Source organism: Lampetra fluviatilis, chromosome 56 (assembly GCF_964198595.1).
Source record: "Lampetra fluviatilis chromosome 56, kcLamFluv1.1, whole genome shotgun sequence".
Taxonomy (NCBI): Eukaryota; Metazoa; Chordata; class Hyperoartia; order Petromyzontiformes; family Petromyzontidae; genus Lampetra; species Lampetra fluviatilis.
This window is the reverse complement of record NC_136330.1, coordinates 8,451,149-8,470,779: the sequence shown is the minus strand read 5'-3', so window position 1 is coordinate 8,470,779 and position 19,631 is coordinate 8,451,149. Positions and strand designations below refer to the sequence as shown.

At 55.3% G+C, this 19,631-nt stretch overlaps 1 protein-coding gene across 2 annotated transcripts; it reads right to left on the bottom strand.

The window, feature by feature from the left end:
• Window positions 1–950: 950 nt before the first annotated feature.
• RAB6A (RAB6A, member RAS oncogene family) lies at window positions 951–19,024 on the bottom strand. Of its 2 annotated transcripts, none has more exons than XM_078880241.1 (9): window positions 18,908–19,024; window positions 16,923–16,997; window positions 14,380–14,438; window positions 11,951–12,004; window positions 9,912–10,017; window positions 4,784–4,895; window positions 3,781–3,874; window positions 3,085–3,151; window positions 951–1,860 (listed from the first exon to the last, which is right to left on the bottom strand). In XM_078880241.1, exons 2-9 carry the CDS (start codon window positions 16,990–16,992, stop codon window positions 1,796–1,798), a joined length of 627 nt encoding a protein of 208 aa, XP_078736367.1. In that variant the 5' UTR covers window positions 16,993–16,997; window positions 18,908–19,024; the 3' UTR covers window positions 951–1,795. The 2 variants fall into 2 exon arrangements, with proteins under 2 accessions (XP_078736367.1, XP_078736366.1); XM_078880240.1 differs by lacking the exon at window positions 9,912–10,017 and adding an exon at window positions 7,903–8,008 and having other exon boundaries at window positions 18,908–19,021.
• Window positions 19,025–19,631: the final 607 nt, after the last annotated feature.

The following is a 19,631-nucleotide window of genomic DNA, read 5'->3' as shown; positions in this document are numbered from 1 at the left end:
TCCTCAGCAGCCCGGCACCCACCACTCATCCTTGCCGCACTCCAGACGGCTGTGGAAGCGCGTCTAAGAAGCGCGCGATGCAAGCGACCGTCAAGAACCGCTGCCCGAGTTCACTCTCCCAGACGTTGCCATTGCAGCAGCAGGCGACGCACCGTGTGTGTGTGTGAGGGCCCTCGCGCTAACCCCGCGTTGGCTCACGTGGACGATTAGGACCGGCCATGCGTGCGTCGGCTGAGAGGGTTCATTCATTCTCCCTCCGTTGTGCTTCAGTGGCGCACTTCTCTCCGCGCGTTGCTTTTGTATTCTTTTTTTGTTTTGCGAGCGAGCTCACTCCTGCAAATGAGACTCTCGTGGTCTCTTGAGCTCTCAACTGGTCAAACAAAAGGAGCCTGAAATCTGCAGCTGCAGTCCCGTCGCTCGCCTACAACGCGATAGTCGTGCTGGCGTTCCTGAAGAACACCGCGTTATGGGAAACATCGCGTCAATAAATCATGTATCGTCGGGTAAAACACATTCCTGTGGAGGGAGCTGGTAGGAACGTTGGGTTGCTCGGTCAATGGCCTGCAGGGTCAACGGCGGCGTGGTGTATTCCGCAAATATGGCCGACTGAGGGGGCGAGCACAAGCCGGCGTGAGTAGGTTAAACGTTGAGTTTTATAAGGGCACCACGGGGTGACCAGCCCCTCCCCTCCCACCCCACACCCAGCCCCACCCTCCCCACCCAGCCCCTCCCCTTCACGGTGCTTGAATGGTAAACGTTGTTGTGGGTTTACTCTCCAACACCACCGGTGTGCCGCACGTGTCACGGATTGGCACGTTTCGTTTACGTGGCAAACCTGTGTTGGGTGGTGGCGGGTTTGACGACACAACATTTATGTTCACGCGATCCCTCCTCGATGTCAACATTCGCCCAACGCTCGGCGTGCAAACAAAGACGACGCAGAGACACCCTCAACTTCCACTGACCGCCTTGTTTCAACGTCCACGTGTCTGCATTGTACAATAGAATGGACAGCACAACGAGCGTCATGTGACTGGAAACTTTCGCTATGATGCACCACAATGTTAGAAAAAAAAAGGGGGGGGGGGGTGGGAGATGGTCGGGCGGTCTGTGCCACCTTGGGCAGCGCTGGCGCTCAGGTCTCCGCTTCTCCACGATGGAGGGGGAAGGGGTGGGGGCTCGCTGAACCCGGGGGGGGGGGGGGGGTATTTCCAAGCTCGGCGCAGAGGGCGCGAGGCAATGCCCCACCGCCCCCGCACCCCCCCCCCCCTCCCTCAGAGCGAGCCGCGTGTATAAGCGGCCGCCGTCGCCATCGTGCGACCCCGTCGCTTCGTTCACCCCCCCCCCACCCCCCAGCACCTCCGATTAGCATGGTCGGCCACGTACGGTGGCGCGAAAGAAATTCAGCGCACGCTGGAGCGCACGGCTTTAGCGTCTTGATCATCTTCCTGTGGTACCTAGAGCCCTCAAGGAGCGCGCGCGCGCACACACACACGCACACACGTACCCACACACACACATCGAAAGTGCGCGTCCACCCAAACCGACATTGTGCTAAGGCCCACACACACCCAAGTAGTAGTATATTTACACGACCCCCAGGGCTGCCGCGCGACCACCCCCGTGCCAGCCGTCACGCCCCAACGGAGGCTCCGGGGTTAGCGAGCGCGGCTCCTCCGTCTCCTCCCTCCCTCCCGCCCCGTGCCCGCGCCGCCCCAGCCGCCCCCCGGCCGACGCGGGGAGGGCGACGGGACGCCGCCGCCCCCGGCGGGAAGAAGGCACCCGCGGCGGCGCTCTAGCAGGCGCAGCCACCCTCGGTGGACACGTGCTCCTTGGGCTTCTCCAGGTTGATGTCGATCACTGTGCGCGGAGGGTCGCGAGGTCAAGGAAGCTCGCCGCGGTTCCAAGGTGTGTCCGTGTGTGCGTTGAACTTCTTTCGCGCCGCCGTACGTAGCCGACCATGCGCGTCGGAGGTGCGCCGGAAGGGAAAACAAAACCAAACGCAAAAAGCTGCTCTAAAGGAATGAGTTGGGCAATCTAAAGATGATCTAAGAGTGAACATCTCTCAGCGGCACCCCCGGGTGCCAGGGTGGTAAGATGTTAACTACCTCGCCTGGTGTGCAGGAGGTCGTGGGTTCGATCCCAACCCCCATGCTTGCTGTATGTTTGGAGTTTGCGTGTTCTGCCCATAGTCGCGTGGATTTTTCTCCGGGTCCTCCGGCTTTTCCCTCCATATTTAGAATGAACATCACCACGCGTTTAAGATGGTTTGGCCGCTTTACGTTTCCAAGCGATAAGCCACTTCGTTTGTGGCCGGGTCACTTCTGAAAAAGAGCAATGCAGCTAAGTGGAGCCTTACCTGTTAAAATTAATGATAGTTTAATAGTTACAATAGTTTAATAATTATAATGGTTTAATAATTATAATAGTTTAATAATGGGAGACGGATGTAAGGGAGACACGCAGATAAGAGGGAGAAACAGATAAGAGGGAGCCGTGCAAAAAAAAAATATCGAGAGCGGGTGGAGAGAGCGGGTGGAGAGAGCGGGTGGAGAGAGCGGGTGGAGAGAGCGGGTGGAGAGAGCGGGTGGAGAGAGCGGGTGGAGAGAGCGGGTGGAGAGAGCGGGTGGAGAGAGCGGGTGGAGAGAGCGGGTGGAGAGAGCGGGTGGAGAGAGCGGGTGGAAAGGGTGGAGAGAGTGGGTGGAGAGAGCGGGTGGAGAGAGCGGGTGGAGAGAGCGGGTGGAAAGGGTGGAGAGAGCGGGTGGAGAGAGCGGGTGGAGAGAGCGGGTGGAGAGAGCGGGTGGAAAGGGTGGAGAGAGCGGGTGGAGAGAGTGGGTGGAGAGAGCGGGTGGAGAGAGTGGGTGGAGAGAGCGGGTGGAGAGAGCGGGTGGAAAGGGTGGAGAGAGTGGGTGGAGAGAGCGGGTGGAGAGAGCGGGTGGAGAAAGTGGAGAGTGGGTGGAGAGAGGTGGAGAGAGGGTGGAGAGAGCGGATGGGGTGAGGATGGGGTGAGGGTGGGTGTGGCACGGTGCCAACGCAGGCGGGGGGGGGGGTCTCAGCGAGGCCTGCAGCACGCAGCAAGGATACTGTCCTCCTTGCTCCTCTCCGGAGAGGCGTCCATGCCGGGGAGCGCGGCCGCCACGCGCCGGAAGAGCTGCGGAGAGACGCGGCGCTTGTGAGGCCGTGGCGACATGGCACTCGCGACAGCGGCACGGGCAGTTGAAAAGTAACAAACATCAACTTGTCAGCTACCGGTGCCTTAAAGTAACAAAGTATATAATCGGCAACGTCACTTCTTGGCAGCACACACGCGCACACGCACGCACACAAATACGTGCCCCGCTAGAGTACCACTAGACTACCACTGCACAAAACTACACTACCACTACACTACACAACCATTACATCACACTACACTCCCGTTACACTACACACTACACTACCACTACATATTACACTACACAACATATTACACTACACACTACACTACATATTACACTACCGCTACATTAAACTACCACTACACACTACAAACCACCGCTACATTACAGTACACACTACACTACCGTTACACTACACACTACAATAGTGCTACACTACACACTACACTACATATTACACTACACACTACAATACCACTAAACTACACACTAAACTACACACGACCGCTCCCGTTACTCTGTGCCACTCGTCGCGCTGCCGTCACTCCGCCGGCTGTTGTCCGTGCAGCGGCCGAGCGTCTAGCCGGGCCTCTAGCCGTGCCGGGGGCCGGGAGGTGCGCACCTGCTTGACGTTGTAGCCGGCCTTGGCGCTGGTCTCGATGAACATCACGTTCAGCTCCTTGGCCTTGCGCTCACCCTCGTCGATGGACACCTGCCTGTGGGGGGGGGGGGGGGGGCACGGGGAGAGTTCACGGGGGGAGAGTTCACGGGGGGAGAGCTCCCTTGTGGGAGGGAGAGTTCACGGGGGGAGGGAGGGAGAGTGTGTCCTTGTGTCCGTGTTGTCTGGGAGCGGTGGCGCAGCGGTTAGCACGCCGTGCCCTTGAACCCAGCAACTCGAGTTCCGATTCCCGCTGACGATCAATAACAGTGGGCATCCCCTAGGTCGATTCAGCCTCAAATGAGTACCTGGTGCGCTGTGTTAACATCGCTACTGGGGAGGCGAAGGCCGCCGGGCATATGGCTGACCACCCACCCCCTCGTGTGCCGTGTTGGCCTTCATAGGTGCTACTCGCTAACAGCACTTGCCCCAACAATGTTACAGGCTATACGGGGGATCTCTGTCTCTTGTGCAGTCTGTGTCCGAAGAGCGAAGCGGTGGCGGCTCGGCGGGTAGCGTGCCGCGCTACGAACCCGACGACCCGGGTTCGATTCCCGCTCGAGGCCACAAACACGGCCAAACTGGTCGTGGGTCTCCCCGCCGAGGTCGCGACGTGGAGGGATGGAATCTGCGCGAGTGCGTCCGCGAGCGTCCACGAGTGTGCGGGCGGGCGTGTGCGATATCCCACGCTCCGGAGGTGAGGGGGGGGGGGGGCGGTGGATCACGTGGAGAATTTTCCAAACCCCCACTTTGGGCTGCGGAGGCAACGGGCGCACGAAAGCGGCGAGCGAGCGAGCGGGGTCATCGACCCCCTCGAGAGTGGCCGCCGCGGCCGCTCTCCGGCTCCTCCGCTCTCGCCGACCGTGACCGGCACGGAGCCGGGCCAGAGTCCTAGGGGTCTCGGCGGGGCGTTTGCCGGCCGGTGTCGCGTGTGCGGGCGTGGGCGGGCGTGGGCGTCGGTGCCAACCTCTTGTCCGCCAAGTCGGTCTTGTTCCCCACCAGCATGATGATGACGTCGCTGCCTCGCTCGGTCCGCACGTCGTCAATCCACTTGGACGTCTGCTGGAATGAGTTGACGTCTGCGCGTACGCACGCACGCACGTACGCACAACAAAGATCCCCCGCATAGCCTTAACGGGCTATTGGGGCAAGTGTTCTTTTCACGAGCAGCATCTAAGAAGGCCGGGAACGGTCTGTGAAGGAGGGTGGGTGGGTAACACACACACTACACACACAACACAAACAGATATAACACACACAAATACAACCGCCATTTGTCGGTGACGTCACCATGGCGCTTGTGCCAGGATATGTGCACGTTAAGGCCACGTGAAGTGTCGAACACCCGCTGGCAGACCCAGGTGCCATGAGTCAACCTACTCAGATGACTGGCCGATGCATCACCTGTGCCCGCTACTGTGCCAACTTGATGTGGTTTAGCCGCCCGGCGCTCCGCTCGTTGTTGTGAGCATCGCTTCTCTGCCCTCCGTTGTTGCTGGAGGGCGACTGCCTCCAACTGCCAAGTAACATCCTTCACGAGCCTCCTCCACAGAGGCCGATCTTGACACTGCTGGTACCAGTCATCGGCAAGTACACTCAGCTCCATATCCTACCGTACCACATCACTCCATCTCTTCTCTAGCCCGTGCTGTGCCCGTTTAGCCACCTCGATCCAGCCGAACAAAAGCTGTTTAGGCATGCGGTGGCTGGGCATGCGGGCTACATGACCCAAACAACGCAGCTTTGCCTGCCGGAGAAGCTCACCGATGGGACTTTGCCCAGATCTTTCAAGGATTTGTGAGCTCCTCACACAATCCAGCCTGGTTAAACCCAGGATGGATCGTAGGCAGGCCAGCCTAAATGTTTCCAACCGGCGAAGATGCTCCATTAGGGGGGTCCACGTTTCGCAAGCGTAGAGAAGGGAGGGAATGACTGTGGCCGAAAAGACCTGAAGCTTCGTGCGGAGCGACAGACCAGGTAGCTTCCACACAGCGTTACGCAACCGATGAAAAGATATTGCCGCTCGACTGATTCGGAGCGAGACCTCTGCTGTTAAACTGCCGGTCATAAGCACACTGCCCAGGTATGGGAAACTCTCCACTCTCTCCACTACCGCCCCATCACCGATTGGGAGTTGTGGTGGTGGAGTGTCCGATGGTACAAAATACCCAGGCAGGTGCTTAGTTTTGGTGGGGCTGATGGCAAGGCCCCACCTCTTAGTGGCATGCTCCAGTCTCAGCAGCAGCAGCATCTCCAACTCCTCCTCTGAATGAGCAGCTATTACCAAATCATCGGCATACATAACGTGGTTCACCAACAGGGAGCCATCCCTTGACTGCACCCGGGCATCGATCAGCCTCCCATTGTATCTGTACTAGATGGAAATTACTCTGGTACAGCCATCGAAGGCTTCATGAACTACGTGGTCGAAATAGATGTTAAATAATGTGGGAGCCAGAGGACATCCCTGTCGCACCCCAAGGTGAACAGGGAAAGGCTCCAACTCCTGGCCACGTCGTTTTACCCAGGCCTGCTCACCATCATGAAGGTCCTTAATGATCGTGAGCAGAGAGTCAGGGACTCTGAAAGCACGAAGAACAACCCAGAGCCCAGGCCTACTGATGGTAGCATAGGCCTTGACCAGGTCAATAAAGCAGAGATGTAGGTCTTGTTGGAATTCCCTACACCTCTGCTGTAGCAAACGGACAGAAAATATGGCTTATGTGCAGGACCGCCCTTTCCGGAAACCACATTGGGGCTCCGCAAGCCTCTCCCCAGCGTGCCTAACAAGGCGATGTCGAATAATCCTTGCCAGGACCATTCCCAGGCACACTGAGGAGTGAGATGCCCCTGTAGTTGTTACAGTCTGTGCGGTCCCCTTTCTTAAAGAGAGGGACCAGCAGGGCATCCTTTTAATCCTGCGGAACCCGACCAGTGGTCCAGACTGTAGTTAAGATGTCATGTCGGGCAGTCTGCGCACAAACGTCACCCCCCCTCTGCATTTATCTTGGGAGATTGTCTCTGCCCGCTACTCTACACACACACAACCCACAAATATATAACACACACACTACACACAGAAAAACACACATACAACACACACAGAGGTATATCACACACACAGATATAACACACAAAACATAGATATAACATACACATTGGACACACAACACACACACACATATATAACACACACACAGCACACACAACACACAAATATAACACACAACATTGCACACACACAACACACGGCACACAACACACTGCACACCACACACATACACAACATACACATACACGACACACACAGATAGTAACACACACAGCATATACACACAACAAACTCAGATCTAACACACAATCACAAAGATAGAAAACACGCACAACAAACACACACACACAAAGCTAGATATACCACACACACAGATACAACACACACAGACACAACACACACACACAACACACACAGATATAACACACACAGACACAACACACACACAGACACAACACACACACACAACACAACACACACAACGCACACATACACGACACACACACAACACACACAACACAGACACCACACACAGATAAAACACACAACATACACACACACACAACACACACACACAGAACACACACAGACCCAACACACACAACACACACAGATTCAACACACACAACACACACACACAACACACACACACAGCACACACACACACAACACACACAGAGACACAACACACACAGACACAACACTCACAACACACACAACACACACAGACACAACACACACAGACACAACACACACACAACACACACACAACACACACAGACACAACACACACACAACACACACAGACACAACACGCACACAACACACACAAGCACACGGGGTGAAGAGACCCTGACTTGCACGGACGTCTGCTGGGGGAGCCAGCCTCGTGTGTTCATGCTCAGGTGATAGTAGTGGGGGGGGGGGTGCTGCTTGCTGCAGGTTCCGACGGCCCCCTACGGCCCCCACCCCCCCAGGGCACCCCCCCCCCCCACCCCCCGCGAAAGAGAGAGAGGGGGGGGCGCGTTACTCACTGGTGACGTCGTAGACTACGACCGCCACAGTGGAGTCGCGGATGTAGCTGGGGATGAGACTACGGAACCTCTCCTGCCCAGCCGTGTCCCACAGCTGTAGGCGCACCTGGCCAGGGGAAGGAGGCGATGGTGGGGGAGGATGGGGGGGAGGAGGCGCGGGAGGAGGAGGGGGCAGGAGGGGAGAGGCCCTAGGAGCGGTGGGGGTGAGGGGGGTGAGGGGGGCGATGGTGGGGGAGGGGGCAGCGGTGGCTTCCCCGGGGGGGGGGGGGGCGACGGGAGCGGCGGCGGGCGGCAGAGAGACGAGAGGCAGAACGCTCGGCCAAACAGGGCCACGCGCACGGACACGCACGCACACACACGCACGCAGGCACACAGACACACAGACACACAGACAGACACACAGACACACAGACAGACACACAGACACACAGGCACACAGGCACACAGACACAGACAGACACACAGACACACAGACACACACACAGGCACACAGACACACAGACACACACAGACACACAGGCACACAGACACACAGGCACACAGACACACAGGCACACAGGCACACAGGCACACAGACACACAGACACACACAGACAGACACACAGGCACACAGGCACACAGACACACAGGCACACAGGCACAGAGACACACACAGACACACAGAAACACAGACACACAGGCACACAGACACACAGGCACACAGACACACAGACACACAGGCACACAGACACACAGGCACACAGACACACAGGCACACAGACACACAGACACACAGACACACACACACACACAAACAGACACACAGACACACAGGCACACAGGCACACAGACACACAGACACACAGACACACAGGCACACAGGCACACAGACACACAGACACACAGATACACAGACACACAGGCACACAGGCACACAGGCACACAGACACACAGGCACACAGGCACACAGGCACACAGGCACACAGACACACAGATACACGCGCACACACAGGCACACAGGCACACAGGCACACAGACACACAGACACACGCGCATACAGGCACACAGGCACACAGACACACAGACACACAGACACACAGACACACGCGCACACAGGCACACAGGCACACAGGCACACAGGCACACAGACACACAGACACACAGACACACAGATACACAGACACACAGGCACACAGGCACACAGGCACACAGGCACACAGACACACAGACACAGAGACACACAGATACACGCGCACACACAGGCACACAGACACACGCACACACGCACACACAGGCACACAGACACACAGATACACGCGCACACAGGCACACAGGCACACAGACACACAGACACACAGACACACGCGCACACACAGGCACACAGACACACGCACACACGCACACACAGGCACACAGACACACGCGCACACAGGCACACAGACACACGCGCACACACAGGACAGCGGAGCGGATGAGATGTGGGGTGAGGTGCAGAGTGAGTGAGATGTTGGAGTGAGTGAGAGGTGGAGTGAGTGAGACGCGAAGCGAGTGAGACGCGGAGCGGGTGAGGTGTATGGTGGGTGAGATGACGCCACACAGAACGCACACACGGGCAGAGGCAACACATAGCCGGGAAGTGACACAGCACACACACCCAGAGCGCACACACACCCACACAGACACACACAGACACACACACCCACACAGACACACACAGACACACACAGACACACACACCCACACAGACACACACCCAGAGCGCACACACACCCACACAGACACACACAGACACACACACCCACACAGACACACACAGACACACACACCCACACAGACACACACAGACACACACCCAGAGCGTGCACACACCCACACAGACACCCACACAGACAGACACACACACAGACACACACAGACACACACCCACACACAGACACACACACAGACGGAGCAAACAGGAGTAGGTGAGTACAGGGAAGGAGGAGGAGGAAGAGGAAGAGAAGCGGCTGTCAGTGTATGGGCGGGCGTACTCGTGATGTCGTAGACCACCACGGCGGCCGCCGAGTCGCGGATGTAGCTCGGGATGAGGCTGCGGAAGCGCTCCTGGCCCGCCGTGTCCCACAGCTGCAGCCTGATCTAGAGTGCAGCACCACAACTCGGTACACGTGCAGTACAACAACACGTGCAGTACACGTGCAGTACCACAACACAGTACACACACAGTACCACAACACGGTACACGTGCAGTACCACAACACGGTACACGCGCAGTACCACAACACGGTACACGTGCAGTACCACAACACGGTACACGCGCAGTACGGCAACACGGTACACGCGCAGTCCACCAACACGGTACACACACAGTACCACAACTCGGTACACGTGCAGTACAACAACACGGTACACGCGCAGTACGGCAACACGGTACACGCGCAGTACCACAACACGGTACACGTGCAGTCCACCAACACGGTACACACACAGTACCACAACTCGGTACACGTGCAGTACAACAACACGGTACACGCGCAGTACAACAACACGGTACACGCGCAGTACCACAACACGGTACACGTGCAGTCCACCAACACGGTACACACACAGTACCACAACACGGTACACGTGCAGTACAACAACACGGTACACGCGCAGTACAACAACACGGTACACGTGCAGTACCACAACACGGTACACGTGCAGTACAACAACACGGTACACGCGCAGTACCACAACACGGTACACGTGCAGTACCACAACACAGTACACACACAGTACCACAACACGGTACACGTGCAGTACCACAACACGGTACACGCGCAGTACGGCAACACGGTACACGCGCAGTACCACAACACGGTACACGCGCAGTACGGCAACACGGTACACGTGCAGTAACAAAACACGGTACACGTGCAGTAACAAAACATGGTACACGCGGAGTACGGCAACACGGTACACGTGCACTACCACAACACGGTACACGTGCAGTACCACAACACGGTACACGTGCAGTACCACAACACGGTACATGTGCAGTACCACAACACGGTACACGTGCAGTACCACAACACGGTACACGTGCAGTCCACCAACACGGTACACGTGCAGTCCACCAACACGGTACATGCGCAGTACGGCAACACGGTACACGTGCAGTACCACAACACGGTACACGTGCACTACCACAACACAGTACACGTGCACTACCACAACACGGTACACGTGCAGTACCACAACACGGTACACGTGCAGTCCACCAACACGGTACATGCGCAGTACCACAACACGGTACACGTGCAGTACCACAACACGGTACACGTGCACTACCACAACACAGTACACGTGCACTACCACAACACGGTACACGTGCAGTCCACCAACACGGTACATGCGCAGTACGGCAACACGGTACACGTGCAGTACTAGACACGGTACACACACACTACCACAACACGGTACACGTGCACTACCACAACACGGTACACGTGCACTACCACAACACGGTACACGTGCACTACCACAACACGGTACACACGCAGTACCACAACACATGCAGTACGGGAACACGGTACACGTGCAGTACCACACACGGTACACGCGCAGTACAACACAGTACACGCACGGCACTCACACAGTACGACGACACGGTACGGATGATTGGGGCAAGTGCTGTTAGCGAGTAACATCTACAAAGGCCGGCACGGTACATGAGGGGGTGGGTGGCCAGCACCACGTCTCCTTCACGGTGATGTTGACTACACACCGCACAAGGTACTCATTTGAGGCCGAGCCGACCTAGCCAGCCTTACTTAGCACTCGCACACAAACACAGCGCGTAAATTTACATCAACGATCCCACAATTAATTTGTATTCCAAGCATGCCACTCGTGGGCGCCCCGTCTCAGGGGACGGGGCCTGCGGATGCACACACCGCAGAACTACCTCTGAGACCCCTTCACGCGACGTCCACTCCACGCAGTAGTTGTGAGGGGGGGGGGGCAGAAGGAAAGAGGAGACATGAGCAGAGAGAACACTTAAGAAGGGGAGCAGGAGGAGGCCACTCACTGTGCGGTCCTCCAGGTACATCGTCTTGGACAGGAAGTCGATGCCGATGGTCGCCTGCAGGCCGAGGGAGAGAGAAGCAGCGGAGACAAGTCGATCCACGGGGGGGCCGCGATCGCTCACGTCGCGACGTACGCACGGCCACTACGAGTGCACGTGCCTGCGTCGCTACAAGCCTGCGTGCGCGTGTCACTACGAATCCGCGTGCGTGCGTCACTACGAGCATGGAGCGTGTGTCTAGCGACGCCCGGGGCCCTGAGCTTCGCTGAACGAGCCGTCCCATTCCGAGGGATTTTCTGGGTGAAATACTTTCAACGGATACAATTCCCAATCCTGTGCATCTTCCCTCGCACCGCTCCACTTTGGAATTTCCTCCGATCATCTCTCTCCCCCCCCAAGCTCGTGCAACAACGATGGCCGCGCTTGATCCAAGAAGCGTGCTGCACTCTTTACCTCTCACGAATCTTGTGTTAAACGCAATATTCGTGTGTTAAACGCAAGATTCGTGTGTTAAACGCAAGATTCGTGTGTTAAACGCAACACGGCCTCCCCGTGTCTCCACCACACAGAGCCTCTCTAGGCTTAGCAGAGTCACAGTTGCCACCAGTCCCGGCATTGGCATAATCTGTATTGTTTGGTTCTTTCGGTAAAGTCACGTAGGTATAAAATAAAATAAAATCAATCACGACGTTTCGATTGCAACACAAGCAATCATTATCAGGTGGGAAAACCACAGCAAGACAATTTTGCTCCTCCCCCTTTCTTACCGATATAACCTCTTACCACGGCAACTCTCTCTCCCACTTCAGCAACATTTTATTGCCGTGGTTTTCCCGCCTGATGATGGTTGCTTGTGTAGCAATCGAAACGTCGTGATTTTATTTTATTTTCTACCCACGTGACTTTACCGAAAGAACCAAAGAGTATGGATCCCTGCAGTCACGAAAACCTCAAATCGAGATTGGCCTCTGTGTTTGGGGTGGCAGCAAGTCATTTGTACCGAGGTTTGGCGAGGCCCTCACAGGTGGGACCCTAACCGCCAGGACCCTCCCTAGCGGAGCGCGCCGTTTGACAAGCGCTCGTTTGACAACGGAGCCCAGCGGAAGGCGAGCCGGACCCCCCGAGGGGCCGGCTTCGTGAATAATGGAGGCCGCTGCCAATGGAGGCCGCTGCCAACGCAGCGCCGCGGGGGGCCTCAATAATTGACGAGCGCCGCACGGAGGCGGGCGGGGGGGGGGGAGAGACGCACGGGAGAGAGACATCAAGGGCCCTCTTCGTTATTCTAAGTTGCAGCTTCAGTGAGCCTCAAGACTCTTTTTCAAGAGTCCTTGCCATGGTTCTCGCGGTAGGGGGCGATGTTGCTGCTGCTGCTCTGTGATCCCAATTGAGTATCCACAATAAGAGGTTGTTTTTGTGGGTGTTAGATCGCGTGACTATAAATGTTGTGGTCGTTTAACCCGCCGCCGCCGCCGCCGCCCGACACAGCCAACGAGTTAAGGGTTTGTCCCTTAAACAGAACGTTACAATCAGTTTCTTGTTTCAGCACACCGGTTGTGTGTTGGAGAGTGAACCCACAACATTTACAAGTAGTCACCAATAGGAAACTAAGCTAATAGCTCGGTGGGCGTTACCTGGTAAGATAAACATAGTTTCGTTTGTCTATATTTTTAAAATGATTCGTTTACCTTTCCTATACTTGGCACTACTCCTATCGTGTTTTTGTGTCCTGTTTGTTGTTGTAACGTTCTGACTCCGTGCCCCTAGTGCACATCTGTGGAAAAGAGCTTCATAGCTCATCAGATTCCTCCTGCAGCCTAAATAAATATTCTGATTCTGAAAGCGGAAGTACCCGCACGAAACTCCCTCAACCACACATGCCACCGCCGGTCCAACTGACCGTGACGCTGCGTCCATTCACACGGCGGATTCCATTAACTTGCTTCCTTGTATCAACAGCCGCACCAGGAGATGGAGTTGAATCGGCGACTGTGAATTGCAAGTCCAGTGTGCCAACGACTACACCACGGTAGCAGCCTCCCTCTCTAAACTAAACTCTTTTTAATTTTTACAGGTAAGGCCCACCGAGCTCCATCGCTAAGCCAACGAAGTGGCTTATCGCGTGGAAATGTAGAGCAGCCAAATAAACACTCGAAACGCATGCTTGTAAATGTGGAGGGAAAAGCCACACGACCACGGGGAAAACTCGCACACTCCAAATATACAGCAGCAGGCGTCAGGGTCGGGATCGATCCCACGACCTTCTGTATACCGGGCGAGGTAGTTAACATCTCCAAGCCACCGTGATGATGATGAGAGAGAGAGACACGCAGACTCCAAATATACAGCAGCAGGCGTCAGGGTCGAGATCGATCCCACGACCTTCTGTATACCGGGCGAGGTAGTTAACATCTCCAAGCCACCGTGGCACCCACCTGGTACGTGTTGTCAAAGCTGTCGTACATGAACCTCGTGATGAGTGAGGTCTTGCCAACTGCAGAACAAAAACAAAGATACGCACACACACGGGGTTAGGCTATGGCGCTGGACTATTCGCCCTGGTCTATAGGGTTTGCCTATAGCCCTGGTCTATAGGGTTTGCCTATAGCCCTGGTCTATAGGGTTTGCCTATAGCCCTGGTCTATAGGGTTTGCCTATAGCCATGGTCTATAGGGTTTGCCTATAGCCCTGGTCTATAGGGTTTGCCTATAGCCCTGGTCAATAGGGTTTGCCTTTTGCCCTGGTCTATAGGGTTTGCCTATAGCCCTGGTCAATAGGGTTTGCCTATAGCCCTGGTCTATAGGGTTTGCCTATAGCCCTGGTCTATAGGGTTTGCCTATAGCCCTGGTCAATAGGGTTTGCCTTTTGCCCTGGTCTATAGGGTTTGCCTATAGCCCTGGTCAATAGGGTTTGCCTATAGCCCTGGTCTATAGGGTTTGCCTATAGCCCTGGTCTATAGGGTTTGCCTATAGCCCTGGTCAATAGGGTTTGCCTTTTGCCCTGGTCTATAGGGTTTGCCTATAGCCCTGGTCAATAGGGTTTGCCTATTGCCCTGGTCTATAGGGTTTGCCTATAGCCCTGGTCTATAGGGTTTGCCTATAGCCCTGGTCTATAGGGTTTGCCTATAGCCCTGGTCTATAGGGTTTGCCTATAGCCCTGGTCTATAGGGTTTGCCTATAGCCCTGGTCAATAGGGTTTGCCTTTTGCCCTGGTCTATAGGGTTTGCTTATAGCCCTGGTCTATAGGGCTGGGCTATAGCCCTGGTCTATAGGGCTGGGCTATGTGGCTGGCTGGATAACCAGCCACGGCTACAGAATTGGACTAGAGACTGGGCCATCAGGCTGGGCTACATCGCTATAGTGATGGGATATCAATCTGGGCTGCGGGTGGGGTTGGACTATGGTACTGGGCTATGAACAGCTCTGTAGGGCTCACATACAGAGCCAAGCTCGAGGGCTTGGCGAGTCTGGGGTACTGGGGTAGGCCGGGCTATGAGACCGAGCTATGGGACTGGGCTGCAGGGCTATTGGGACTCGCGCGCTGATTTTCTCAAACTTGTGTGGCCCCGCGGACGGCTCAGCCGATGCGAACACTTCTGGCGGACCACCACCCAGTGCCCCCCCCCCCACTATCCTCCCCTGTTGACAAAACACATTCGCTTCTCTCAATAGAGAGACTCCTCTACTTACAAGCATTCGAGCGAGAGTCGCAAGTTTAACCGCCACGCAATAGATTGCGGTGGTGGCATGTACATCTGCAGAATGTGAAGAACCAGTAGGCATCTACAGATCTTACAACGTTTAAAGCCATTACCCCGTTTAGTGTGCACGCCGTAAAACATGTTTGGAATCGACAGGAGTAAAGTTGGACGAAAGAGCAGACCTCTGGAAAGGAACTCGTTCATAAGTAGAGCAATCCCTGTACCACTAATACAACACAATTCATATTCCGGAACATAAAAACATGAATTTTTAAATGCAGCTATAAGGGTTGGTTTTCTTTTGGGATGGCATTCAGATCTGATGGTTGGGGAAGTTTAATCAGGGTAGTTTACCCAACTTCATTATTACATTTAATATCCGAAGTAAAATATTAATTAATGTCCGAAACAAGAGGTCTGGACGCTGTTGTGATTCTTGTCCGGATCGAGCCGCGTTCACATCGCAGCGACGGCCGAGGTCCCCGTGCAGGAGCATCGCGGACCACCGGTGGCGCGGGGAGCCACATTCTTGACAACCACAGGGATAGACTACGGGACTGGGCTAGGCTGGGCTAGGCAGGGATATGGGACTGGGCTATAGGACGAGGGCAGGGGTCGGCAACCTGCGGCTCCGCGGCTGGATGCCGGCTCTTCCAGGTCCTGCCTCGTGGCGTTGCTTATTGAGGACCACCACCCTCTCGTATTCGTCACGTGTGCATTGCGGCGGCTCTTCAAATACTGAGTTGTTTTTACCGAATTCGAAAAATAAATGCCTCTTCCTGATATATTTTGGGTTGCCGACACCTGTGACTATGCTAATGGAGGCTAGGCAGGGCTACGGGACGAGGCTATAGAACTCGGCTAATGGGGCCTAGGCAGGGCTACGGGACGAGGCTATAGGACTCGGCTAATGGGGACTAGGCAGGGCTACGGGACGAGGCTATAGGACTCGGCTAATGGGGGCTAGGCAGGGCTATGGGACTAGGCTATAGGACTCGGCTAATGGGGGCTAGGCAGGGCTACGGGACGAGGCTATAGGACTCAGCTAATGGGGGCTAGGCAGGGCTACGGGACGAGGCTATAGGACTCGGCTAATGGGGGCTAGGCAGGGCTACGGGACTAGGCTACAGGACTTGGCGAGGCAGGCTATAGGCCTGAGCTACAGGACTATGCTATAGGCCGAGGCAGAGGTATTGGACTTTGCTGGGCTACTGGGCGAAGGGGTAATGCTACAAATATGGCTGGGCACTAGGCCCAAGGCAGGGCTGTGGACCTCACCGCTCTGCTCGCCCAGGAACACGAGCTTGAACTTCCTCAAGGGATTCCCGAAGTCACTGCCGCCAGCCATGGCACCTGGGGACAGAGACACGGTCACTCACACAGCTGCAGCACACACTCACAGAGCTGCACCACACACTCACACAGCTGCACCACACACTCACACAGCTGCACCACACACACACACAGCTGCACCACACACTCACACAGCTGCACCACACACTCACACAGCTGCACCACACACCCACACAGCTGCACCACACACCCACACAGCTGCACCACACACCCACACAGCTGCACCACACACTCACACAGCTGCACCACACACCCACACAGCTGCACCACACACTCACAGAGCTGCACCACACACTCACACAGCTGCACCACACACTCACACAGCTGCACCACACACTCACACAGCTGCACCACACACCCACACAGCTGCACCACACACCCACACAGCTGCACCACACACCCACACAGCTGCACCACACACCCACACAGCTGCACCACACACCCACACAGCTGCACCACACACTCACAGAGCTGCACCACACACTCACACAGCTGCACCACACACCCACACAGCTGCACCACACACTCACAGAGCTGCACCACACACTCACACAGCTGCACCACACTCACACAGCTGCACCACACACACACAGCTGCACCACACACTCACAGAGCTGCACCACACACTCACACAGCTGCACCACACTCACACAGCTGCACCACACACTCACACAGCTGCACCACACACACACAGCTGCACAACATACTCACACAGCTGCACAACATACTCACACAGCTGCACAACATACTCACACAGCTGCACCACACACTCACACAGCTGCACCACACAACCACACAGCTGCACCACACACTCACACAGCTGCACCACACACTCACACAGCTGCACCACACACTCACACACCTGCACCACACACTCACACAGCTGCACCACACTCACACAGCTGCACCACACACACACAGCTGCACCACACACTCACACACCTGCACCACACACTCACACAGCTGCACCACACACTCACAATAAAGCTCTATTAACCACTATAGACATATATTGATCACGAGAGCTGTATTAACCACTAAGGTTGTACTATATACAAGTAGTGCTCTATTAGGTGGCTACTGATCACTATGTATTGATCACTATATGTATTGATCACTATAGAGCTATATTGATGAGTAGGTTCTACTCTGTACACCAGTGTACGTGTACGCTACACTCAAGTGTCTATCGTAATGATATTGATCCCGAGATCTCTACCGATCACTCTAGACCTCTATCGATCACTATAGACCTGTATCGATCACTCGAGATCTCTACAAATCGAGTTGGACTCGACACGAAGACGCTCCTATCAATCACTCCAGTAGATGTATATCGACCATTCTAGACCACTACTGGTCACCCTATATCAATTATCGATCACTCTAGATAGTTACTGATCACTCTAAACCTCTATCGATCACTATATATTCCTGGTCACTCAATCTCTGCTGATCACTCTAGATCTCTATCGATCACTTTAGATCTCTATCGATCACTCTATATCTTTATCGATCACTCTTGAGCTCGATCGATCACTCTGGACGCCTATCGATCACTCTGGACGCCTATCGATCACTCTAGATCTCTATAGAACATTCTAGATCCCTGCTGATCACTCCGTACGCCTATCGATCACTCGAGATCTCTGCCGATCACTCGAGATCACTGCTGATCACTCCGTACGCCTATCGATCACTCTAGATCCCTGCTGATCACTCGAGATCACTGCTGATCACTCCGTACGCCTATCGATCACTCGAGATCCCTGCTGATCACTCGAGATCAATGCTGATCACTCTGGACGCCCATCAATCACTCGAGATCCCTGCTCATCACTGCGGATGCCTGTCGATCACTCTCGATCAATATAGATCACTATCGATCACTCCCGATCGCTCCCGATCACCTCGGGGGAGTTGGCCTTGAGTCTCGATGGAGCTGCCGCTGCGCCGCCACGTCCAGCCGCACACTGCGCATGCGCGCCCGCCCCGCCGCGTGACGTCACCGCGCAGCCGCGCCGAGACATTGCGTCATCGCTGCCCGCGCGAGTTTGCCCGCCGCCTCGCGCCGCATAGATGACGTCACCGCGTGTTTACCGCCCCTCCCCCCCCGTGTGTGCTGATGGGTACGTCAGAAGGAGAATGTTTATTGAGACCGCAGGAGGAATCCGGTGAGGGGCCGTCCATAAATGACGTCACGCACCTGGGGGGGGGGGGGGGTCAGACATTTGTGACGATGTGTGACGTGGGGGGGTTTGAGAAATGTGACGTCACATCAAAATTGCGCAACTTTAAATAAATATAGAAAACACGTTCTACTTAATGAAATAAACGTTTTAATAAATGTTTTCTCCTACAACATCAGAGTACAGCGCCACATTAAATACGCACTACAATGACAATAGTTTAAAGCGATTTGAAGCATGTTTTATTTTCAAAATGTAATTTTTTTGGGGGGGGAAGGGGGGCTAAGCTTTGTGACGTCATATTTGAGGTGGGGTCTGACTTTTTGTGACGCCGTGTGACGAGGGGGGGGGGTCAAAAAACGTCCAAAATCGCGTGACGTCATTTATGGACGGCCCCTTTGTGGCTAATCGGATTCCTCCTCCAGTATAAATACATATTCTGATT